At 36.4% G+C, this 11,209-nt stretch overlaps 1 protein-coding gene across 1 annotated transcript; it reads left to right on the top strand.

The window, feature by feature from the left end:
- On the top strand, positions 461 to 10,703 carry LOC109718307 (replication factor C subunit 1). Its single transcript, XM_020244479.1, has 22 exons — positions 461 to 741; positions 847 to 978; positions 1,745 to 2,212; positions 2,295 to 2,362; positions 2,465 to 2,540; positions 2,620 to 2,681; positions 2,767 to 2,915; positions 3,088 to 3,251; positions 3,340 to 3,528; positions 3,894 to 4,015; positions 4,104 to 4,311; positions 5,187 to 5,240; positions 5,540 to 5,709; positions 6,366 to 6,456; positions 7,463 to 7,644; positions 7,750 to 7,789; positions 8,724 to 8,848; positions 9,177 to 9,249; positions 9,449 to 9,541; positions 9,791 to 10,037; positions 10,145 to 10,207; positions 10,306 to 10,703. The coding sequence occupies exons 1-22, from the start codon at positions 739 to 741 to the stop codon at positions 10,434 to 10,436; spliced, it is 2,910 nt and encodes a 969-aa protein (XP_020100068.1). The 5' UTR covers positions 461 to 738; the 3' UTR covers positions 10,437 to 10,703.

Here is an 11,209-nt window from a genome sequence, read left to right as displayed (position 1 = left end):
ATTTGGCAAAGATCTTGATAATTTACACCCAAGGTTTCAAATTTGAGGTCTAATTATTTTATATTTTTATATAAGTTTTTTTTTTTTAAAATTTGATAACTTGTGTTATCTTTCTCTCAAAGAAAAAGAAGAGAGTTACAGCTAAGATATTTTCACTACCACACGGAAAAAAAGCAGAAGCAAACAGGCTCTTAATATGTTGCATCCAATAAGGCCTACTTTTACTTGATTAGGCCCATTTCGGCCCATCCCGGTTAACTTTATGTTTACTTTGTGGACCGGACGGAACCCAGGCCGGCCCAATAAATGAGAGCCAAAAAATGAAGCCTGGGTTGAACATGGCCCAGGCGATAGTTTTAGCCCAAAATCACGCTCTGTCTTGTACCCGGCCCGAGCCCGTTTAGGACGGCTCCGTACCCGCACTATAACGGAGCGGGTCTCGCGCGGCTTCCGTGGGAAGCAGAAGCCATTCTTGTTTTCGGCTTTGGGCTTCTCCTCACAGCCTCTCTCTCTCTCTCTCTCTCTCTCTCTTCGTCAGTGGAGTTCGTTGGCATCTAGGGTTTTCGATCTCCCCCCTCCACCACCACCTCCCTCTCTCCTCGAGTTTGCTCTAGGGTTCGTGCTCCGCGCACCTCCCTTCTCATCGAACGAGGCATGTTCTCTTCTTCCTCTTCTTCTTGAACCCTATAGACGCCAAAAGACCAATCTTTGGAGTGTAAGAGGATCGAAACATCGACAATGGTGAGTTGAGTGTCAATTTTTAAAAAAATTTGGATTGATTTTATGGTGTCTGTATGCATGTATAATCTCTTACGATCTTGTTCTTTGGGGTTGGCTTTTGTTAAGTCGTCGGATATAAGGAAGTGGTTCATGAAGCAACATGACAAGGGGAATGGTGCTAAGCCCGCGTCGAAGCCCGCGGCGGCGAAACCTGCCTTGGCCGTCCCCGAAAAGCCCTCTTCGATCGCCGAGAAGCCGGTAAATTAAATTACAAAAGATTGCTGCTTCCTAAGCCCCTCGTGTTCCTCTTGTTGTCAATCTTTTCATACGCACTTATAGCGGATGATAATCCATGATGAAATGCAATATTTGGAATCAGGAGAAAATGTTTGGATTTGGAGCCCACCTCAAGTATAGCCCATTTTGGAATGGCCTCCTTAATTTTAGTCTTTTTTTCTTATTTGAATGATTTTGTTCAATTGAATTCAATAGTGATTTTGTTAAATTTAGTGGCCTAATCACTTTTTAGCAAATCAAACTGCAACAATTAACGGCTAATACCTAATACAGTTGTTAAATTTAACACAATTTTCAATTGAACTAAATTTACTGTCTCAAATAAAAGATTAGAAGCGGAGAGGGTGTTGATAGAAAAAAAAAAAAGTTGGGGGACCTATTTAGAATGGCGTTATATATATATATTTTTAACTTTTAAATTATGTTCTTTTATGATGATTGCAGTTCATCTTATACTTGGTGGCGTCAAACTTATTTTGAAATTTCCAAGAAGTGCAGTTCTTTTTACTGGAGGGTAATTTTCAATATTGTGGGAATTGAAAGAAATTGAGTTGGGAGATAAAGCGTTAATTTAGTATTTTTCTATATTGTAATTATATGGTGAAAGCGTTAATTTAGTATTTTTCTATATTGTAATTATATGGTGGACGTGTTATGCATTAACATATCATGGCTTGCACGTGTTATGTATTAACATATCAAATTTTTTCGATATCGGGGGATGTAGGTGCTGAAAGGTCAAGATTCTTCTGGAAGAAGAAAAACAAGCAAGTATTTTGCAGCTTCTGCTGCGACCGAATCTGGCATTAAGGAGACACCCAAAGATGAGAAATTGTCTCAGAAAGATGCTGCAAAAAGAAAAAAAGAAAAAGATATCGAGGAACTTCAGGATGATATTAAGCCCGCCCCGGCGAAGAAGCTCCACAAGGATGAAGATGATGACTTTGTGGCAACACCGAAGAAGAAAAAACCTGCTGAGTTTAAGCCCTCCAAGAAGTTAAAGAGTGATGGTATGGATGATAATGATGTAGAGGAGCTTGATGATGAAGATGCTGCTACTCCGCTGAAAGCTGCTGGGCGTGGCAGGGGTGGCAGAGGATTGGGAGCAACTGCTGGAGGAAGAGGGAGAGGGGGCGGGAGAGGTGGTTTTATGAATTTTGGTGAAAGGAAAGACCCACCACACAAAGGAGAGAAGGTAAATATTTGAATTCTGGACACTGCTGAAATAACTATGTTGTATATTTCTTTACATATCTCTTGCTTTTCCTTGTTTATAGGAAGTCCCAGAGGGTGCTCCAGAGTGTCTGGCGGGTCTTACATTTGTCATTAGCGGCACTCTTGACAGGTACTAGTTAAAGATTTAGAAAATGACTAATTGGTTATGATGTTAATGTCTTCTCATTGTTCTTACCTGCTTTTCAATCACGTTCCTTTGGTTTGGGTACAGCTTAGAACGGGAGGAAGCAGAGGATTTAATTAAACGTCATGGTGGTCGCATTACAGGGTCTGTGAGCAAAAAGACGGTACGTTGTTTTCTTGCATAATTCGTTCTTGTTATGTGCTTGAATATTGCAGACTTTAATTCATATTGTTGGTGCATAGAGTTTTCTTTTAGCTGATGAAGACATTGGTGGAAGGAAATCTTCAAAAGCCAAAGAGCTTGGGTATTTCCTGACAACTTAATTGAAAATTGTCCCAAGTAATGCGCCAACTCATTTTTCCAACACTTGACTTCTTTATATACTGTAGTATCCGCTTTTTGACTGAGGATGGGTTGTTTGATATGATCCGAAAATCAAAACCTGCAAAATCAGCAGTTCATGGGGATCGTAAGAACTCTTTGGAAAAGGCAGAAAAATCGCCTGTAAAGAGCAGTATAGTAGGAGTTAAAAAGAGAGGTAAGTTGGAAGTTTCAAAGAACCTGAAATTCTGGTCCTTGAAAACCAGACTTTATTCTCTGTGCTGTTATTCTGTCTAAGTTTATGCGTAGCTGAATCATGTAATTATTTGTATTTACTTTATACTTACCATTTTAATGCGTTGTCTTTGTGCCATTTCGATCTCCTTTAGATAATCAAGTAAGCCCTGCGGGGAAAAAAGGTTCTGAAATAAGTGTTAAAGCAACTGCTTCTCTTGATAAGCGGAAGGCTCAAACTCGTGACCGCAGTTCACTTATATGGACAGAGAAGTACCGGCCAAAGGTTCCAAATGATATAATTGGCAACCAATCACTTGTACGTGACACGCTTTACTCCTTACATCTATTTCATCTTTTCGAGAGGATAATTTGTACTTTACTCTTCACTTTTTGGACATGCATAGGTTAAGCAACTTCATGATTGGTTGACAAGTTGGAATGATCAATTTCTACAAACTGGCCAAAAGGGAAAGTCGAAAAAGCAGGGCGATAGCGGATCTAAAAAAGCTTTACTTATTAGTGGCTCACCTGGAATTGGTAAAAGCACTTCGGCAAAGTTGGTCAGTCAAATGCTTGGTTTCCAGGCTATTGAGGTGCTTTCCCACTTAAAAATCTTTTTCCTAATCGAAAGATTTGTTGCCGACCTTGGTTCTACTTCTGCTTTCAGCTGCTGCAAGCCTGCAAATTTAGTAGAGTGTCTGGCAAATAGAGAAGTGTAGAGCTTCTTATGTGGTGGGAATATGGAAAGTTATACCGAGTCTGAAAAGCAGAACCTCTATTTTGAAGCTACTGCTTTTGATGTAGAGAGAAGTTGGAAAATATCTGATATAGTGCTTCTTCTAATAGCACTATTGAAATGACATTTTGTCTAAAGCAAGGCCGAACAGGCATTTCATGTTTAGTCCTTTGTTATTGTTTTTGCTATTGTTACCTGCTAAGATATAATCTTCGTGTTCAGGTTAATGCAAGTGACAGCCGTGGCAAGGCAGACGCGAAAATTGTCAAAGGGATTGGTGGAAGTACAGCAAATTCTATTAAAGAACTTGTTTCCAATGAATCACTTAGCTACAATAAGGAATGGTTGGTTTTACATGACCCCATGCAAATTTCACTATATAATAGACCACTGCCGCATATTTTAGTACTGCTTCTGACAATCACTTTACAGGTCAAAGCATCCAAAATCTGTACTAATAATGGATGAGGTTGACGGAATGTCAGCTGGAGATCGAGGTGGAGTTGCTGATCTTATTGCTAGCATAAAAATCTCCAAGATTCCTATTATCTGCATATGTAATGACCGTTACAGTCAGAAGTTGAAGAGTCTCGTTAACTACTGCATGCTGCTCAACTTCAGGAAGCCTACGAAGCAACAGGTTGTGTTCATTTATTATTTTGTCTTTTCCAAATGATGGTTCTTTGTTTATTTCTTTTTCATGTCCTATAGCTCCTAGTCCACTTTGTTACAATATTCTTGTCTGCTCATATATTGAACATTTGGGAGACGCAAGATGATGCTTAGGATATAAATCCTTACTACTTATCTGATAGGCTAGGTAAGTTATTTTCTCGTTGAAGCATGAGTTCATAATTCTTTAGGACGGGTAGTGAGGATATTTGTTGTTCTGAAGTTCCTGTACTTGGATATGTGGTATCCTCTTAGGCCTGTTTGGACGCATATTTTATCTTTTTGGTCATTGAAGGGCAAAGTGGTAATTTGTTGACTGGCTGAATGAAAAGATATCTGCAGACGGATAATATACACAGCTGCTAAATAACTTAGGATCATGATAAACCATTTGGTAGGTGGAACCTACTATCCCAGTAAATTGGAATTGTTAAGATTATGTAATAGCTAAAGCTAGAAGTCCTAGTAATCTTGAGAGAATGTCCCAGAATTTCCCAAGTTATCACCAGATGACTTGTTCCGACAACCAAACAGGCCGTAGTATGTTTGCATAATAGTGAATGTGGTGTGGTATGCATTCTTGAGCATTTCTTCCCGGTTGGTTAGTAACACCTTTTATGCTTAACATTATAAAGCAACGAAATTATTTGACTACTAGAGTACTGGCCATTGGAATTTGGCCGTTGGAATTTTATTTGCTAGTTGGCATGGAGCACGCGATTTATAGATATTAAGTTTTCTGATATAGTGGAACTGGAACTATAGGTAATAATTCTGTGAAGGCCTCAAGTTTCAACTTCTTAAAAAAATTAACAGCTGAGATCTACCTTTCTTTGTTGGCAGATGGCAAAAAGGTTAATTCAAATTGCAAGTGCTGAAGGTCTTCAAGTTAATGAGGTACCTTATCTTGTTAAAATAGGTACTCGTTTTTCATTTCTAATTTTGTTTTTACTTTTTTCCAAAAAATTGTAAATCATATATGGTGTTATGATCCATGAATTTCTTTATGTGATCTGCATGTTCGGTGTTCTTTACTTTATATGTAGCTTTCTGCTTCTATAATTGCTTGATCTCTTTGTAGCAAATAAAAGAATGACAAAAGTGGAGATAAATTGACGGATCTTTTCTCATCTACATTCACTAGACTGTATCTGTCTGGTCTAAAAGATTGATTTATTGTTATTGCATCCCATCAGATTGCACTTGAAGAGCTTGCTGATAGAGTAAATGGCGATATGCGGATGGCATTGAATCAGTTGCAGTACATGAGCCTAACAGAGTCGGTAATCAAATACGATGATATAAGAGAGCGTCTTCTTAACAGCTCAAAAGATGAAGATATATCACCCTTCACAGCTGTTGACAAGTATTTCCTATTCACCACTTGTTTCTTCTGCATATTCTTGTATCACGCCAAGCAAGAGGTGTTGATAAGGCTTATTATTTTATGTCTATCTCCTGAAATACTTTCTTTTTTTTTCTTTTTTTTTTTTAATTAGATCTCATGTTTCTGATCTAGCCATACTATTTCAAAGATTGAAAGGTTGAAACTTTTGTTTTCTTATGTGGAGAAATATATTTCAGTGGTTGCTTTTTCATATAACCTCAGTGTTGTTGTTGTGTTTTTTTTTGGGGGGGGGTTGGGGGGTTGGGGGGGTGGTTCTTTCCTTCCTTTTTTTTTTAAAAAAAATTTCTTGCAGTCAATTACCTACAGCTGAGCTACTAATATTTAGCACTTCATGTTTACTACGATCTTGTTCGTATGATTCTCCTTATATCCTAGTTATATTTTCCTTCGTAGCTATTCATCATTCAGATACTTGTTACCCTAATTACTATTTTATGCCTATATAAATTGCTTGTTAGATTAAACAAGCGAGCTCATAAAACTTGGTATCTGGTTCATAAGCAAACATACAGTATGCATTGCTCAGCAACATTGATATTTCTATGGGGTGTTTTAATTCTACTTACTACCATGCTTTTGCTGAACAAAGACATCTGAAATAACTCTTATTGCAGGTTGTTTGGTTTCAACGGTGGAAAGCTGCGAATGGATGAGAGGATTGATTTGAGCATGAGCGATCCTGACTTGGTCCCTCTTATCATTCAGGTTTGTTAAATTCTGAGTGCCTCTTTCATGGCACAAATACGCTTACAATTGACATTCCTTTCTACGAACTGTCAAATGCTTCTTACGCTTAGGGGGCGTTTGGTTCGGCGTAAAACAAACGGAAAAATTATTTTCGGTCTGAAAAATATTTTTCCGCTTCTCTGGTTCAACGTAAAATATTTTTTTTTCGTAAAAGTAGTTTTACGGATTTGATTAAAAAATTGATGTTTTCGTTTTCCGTTGTTTTTCGGTGGAAAATGAAAACTCTCTAGAATTAATATACTATTATATATTTATATATTATATATGTGTTATTATATATTATATTATATATAAATATATTATATTATATATAAATTATTATATATTATATAGTATATATAATTTTGAATATATTTAAATTATAAATATAGATGATGATGATGATAATAATAATAATAATATATAGGTATAAATTTTAATTATAATAATATATATAATATGTTAGTTATTTATATAAATTATACATAATATATAATAGAAAAAAATTATATAAAATTATTTTTCATTCAAACTTTCCTTTCAACCAAACTAGTATGGCTGGAAAACTAATTTTCTTTTCCTACAAACCAAACGTTAAAGTGCGTAAATTTTTTTTTCCACGATTTTTTTTCCCACCGAGAATTATTTTTCATAGTTTTACGTTGAACCAAATAGACCCTTAGCCTTATCTTATTTTCTTGTCTTATTTTTATGTGTAGGTGCATAGTTAGTTGTTTCTTGAAAACATCTGACAAAGTGACAACAATCTGGATAAGATTAGCACATATTTAGTGATACCTTATCGTACATAATTATTAATTAGAGTTTGATTCAATGGTGCTTTGCATGCATAGGCATGTTGGTTCTTTATGTGCTTCTAGCGGTTTTATATCCTACCAAAATACTTGCCATGCCATCATTTGAGCTTTGTGTTGAAAATGCGAATTTCATTAACTTTGCAATCTTAACATGTGACAAATCTCAGGAAAACTATATCAATTATCGACCGACTACTATTGGAAAAGATGAAAATGGAGTTAAAAGAATGAAATTACTGGCCCAGGCTGCTGAGTCTATAGCAGATGGTGATATAGTTAATGTACAGATCAGACGATATCGGCAATGGCAGCTATCCCAGGCTTCATCATTTGCATCCTCTATAATACCGTATATAAATCATCTTTGCATTAGCAGTCTTTCTCTATGGTTTTGTTGCTCTTTTTGTGCAACATGAAAGAACTCTCAAATTCTTTCTTTTTACTTTTATATCAGGGCTGCTCTGATGCATGGCAATAGGGAGACCCTTGAACCGGTATATATTTTATTATAGATTTTCCATAATTTCATTTACCAATTTTATAGATTTTCCCTAATTTCATTTACCAATTTTTTGTTTCTTAGCAGAAGTTATCCTCTGATTCCTTATATTGTTTAGTAATGGAAGTTGTCACCTGATTCTTTCAATTATTGTTGCCTTCTTGTTTGCTGAAATCACCATGAACTTATTTTGTGATACATTAGAATTCTCTTGTCAAAGGCTACCCTTTTTCTTTGACCTTGTACACCTTTTCTGTAATCCTTTTAGTGAAGTTCTTTCAGGCTGATGGTCTATCATAATTGTATGGTAAATTTGTTGTTATTTGACTGTAAATTTTGGCAATTTTATGCTGGTTAAATGATGTACCAAAGATTTAACCTTAACTACTTCCATTGTTATTAGATTTTACTAGTGGTTTACTTTGGATAATTGTTAAGTGGTATCCATGAACTTAAATTTCTATCATATTTCTAGCATGGTTCGAAGGTTGGGTTGAAACTGAGTCTCCTATGCTGAGACCATAAATTTAACAATTGCTTGGTGTCTTTCTGGGTTGACTACAAAACACTTTTAGAGGCTGGAAGGTTTATAAGTCCAGTGGTCCTTCAGCTGCCCCTCCAGAACTGAGATTTCAACTTTTGCTGACCCCATTTTGGTGGTTGATGACCCAAAATTTGTAAATATTAAAGGTCATCCAAAGTTTAATACAAGATATGACACAATTATGCGTGCCCTGCTTGTAGAAGTGCAGTAACGCTGTTACAACTTGTTAATGCTGTCTGGCTTATAGACTTAAGGAACCTCTCGGTTTAATTTTTTTGCTGACTTTTGTGTAATTTGAATGATGGTTTTCTTTCAGAATTTTTATATGTTTTTGTTTACTATTTACTAAATCATGTTATACTTAGTGAAAATCTTTATTCTGCAGGGAGAGCGTAACTTCAATAGATTTGGTGGATGGTTTGGAAAGAACTCAACAATGGGAAAGAATTTGAGGCTTTTGGAGGATGTTCATGTCCATATTCTAGCTTCTCAGGAAGCTAACTTGAACAGGTAGCATTTAATATCATTTGTTTTGTATCTTTACTTTCTTATCTGTCATCTGGTTTAATTTTCACTTAGCATTATTTTTGTATTAACAATTTCATTATTTCTTGTTCACTGACTTGTATATGGTACTTTTTCTTCAGACATTGGTTTTAAAAATGCCTAGTAGCTTAGTGGGTCCATGTTAGCGTGAATAATGTTGTGATCATATTTCTAGCATTATTCTTATTTAAATATTCATAGACCTAGGATACTATTGTCATTTTTTAATTTATTTACTGTGTTCACGATGTTTCTTTCTTTTGTTTTAAAAAAAAATGCGTCAACGCGACAGGGAGACTCTGCGGGTGGATTACTTTACTCTTCTATTAAGACAGTTGACTCATCCTCTCCGTGCAATGTCTAAGGTAATAATGTATGATTGCCTCTAAATGTGCAATCGCATGGTTCTTATATTGAGTGTATCCCATTTCACGATAATAAGTGAAATATCTGGCTAATAATGGCAACTTCCAGCATGCTTTTGTGTTGGATACAATTTGAGCATTGTTTAATGTGAGAAAGGGGCTGCTGCTAACGTTGCTATTTCATGTGAACAAATGACAGGATGTTGCTGTCGAGAAAGTTGTGGAGTTTATGGATAATTACTCTTTAACTCAGGAGGACTTTGACACAGTTTTGGAGCTATCCAAGTTCCAGGTTGGATATTTTTGTTTATTTGCCGTCTAATGTGGTTTACTCTTCGATTCAGCGTCACTTTAGTATTTGATATTCTAATGAATTTTTTCATAGTTGTAAAAGTGGTACAATGGTAAGTAAACAGACAGGACAAATTAAAGGGATTGATGGGGAGATGCAAAGAACAGAGAAGAGAGATGTTTTGTGTGGTGGAGATTTTGCTTTTTAACCATACTAATGGGAATATAACATGTCGTCTTACGTGTCTAGGGCCACCCAAATCCGATGGATGGTATTCCACCCGCGGTTAAAGCTGCGCTAACTAAAGCATACAAGCAAGGCAGTAACTCTCGTGTTGTGCGAGCGGCAGATTTAATCACTCTTCCCGGCCTTAAGAAGGCTCCGAAGAAGCGCATAGCGGCAATTCTGGAGCCAGTGGAGAATGATCTACCTAAAGAAAATGGGGATTCTTTGGTCGAAGGCGAGGAGGAGAATACTTCCGATGCTGAAGATAATGGTAAGTACTTTGCCTGCTGCATTCATTCATGTCTTATAAGCCGTTAATAGCACCTCTCCGATTCTGTTAGATATGATGACCTCATCTTTTCTTGTGACTACTTTCAGATGAACTAGAGATTATCGGGGATTCGAAGCCACAGCTGGACCTCCAGAGTGATAAAGCCAAAGGTTTGGATTTAATTTATCCATCAAGATTCCCTCTATTTCTATTTCTAATCAATCACCTGTTGAGCATGTCTAATTCTTACGCATTCATTTCTCTCTAGGAATTCAAGTGCATCTTGATCTAAAAAGCAATGAGAAGTCCAAAGGGAAGAAGACACCTGCGAGCAAATCAAGAGTTCCCAATTCTGCTGATAAGCCCGCCAAAAGTTCAAGTGCTAAGAGAAAGAGGTAAAGACGCAGAGGAATCGTAAGCTCGTTGCCAAGTTTTGAAATGTGTATACTTAAAAGTTGCGGAGAACCTGTCACGTACATATCTCCGCTGTTTTGCTATTGTCGGCTTCTCCGTTTTCTGTACGTTTTCGTCTAAGCTTTGCTGTTCCCCTAATGCATCTGCTCGTTTTATTCGCCGTAATTCAATCCTTATGTTATATTAACACATCTTGCTGTTCCTATTTAAATATGAGCTTTGCATACATGAGTTCCATTGGATGGTGGCTAAGGATTGCTGGTACATGTGCTGTTCATTGTGATGATCCCCTGAACTGATCCCTGTTAACAGTTAAGTAGATCGAGAACTCGTAATAAGGACATTATTCGAGCCATAACAAATCAGTGTTCGAAATTTTATGGCTTATCAATAGAACTTGAAATGACAGGATAGAGGTGACCAGAGTAACTCTCTCTGTAAAGAAGTAAAATCTGTACATTTACACCATCTCCTTTTGCTTTTTTATAACAATTTAGATTAGATAAAGAGTGCAGATGTGGACGGTAAATTAAATTGCGTGCAGGTGTTGTATCAAATATTTTGTTTTTGGGCAAGAAAATGTAAAAATATGAAAGTAGTTTTTTTTATTTTTATCGGATGAGAGTTAATTACAAGTTAACCAATCACGACAATAATTGAAATCTTTTATCGGTTCAAACTAAATTATTAAATTCTACTCGGCTTGTAGATCTAGAAGTATAGAATTTGTGTTAACTAAAAACAAAATAAAGAAAAGG

Source organism: Ananas comosus, linkage group 12 (assembly GCF_001540865.1).
Source record: "Ananas comosus cultivar F153 linkage group 12, ASM154086v1, whole genome shotgun sequence".
NCBI lineage: Eukaryota > Viridiplantae > Streptophyta > Magnoliopsida > Poales > Bromeliaceae > Ananas > Ananas comosus.
Note: the sequence above shows the minus strand (reverse complement) of the source record. Positions and strands in the feature narration are given on the sequence as shown.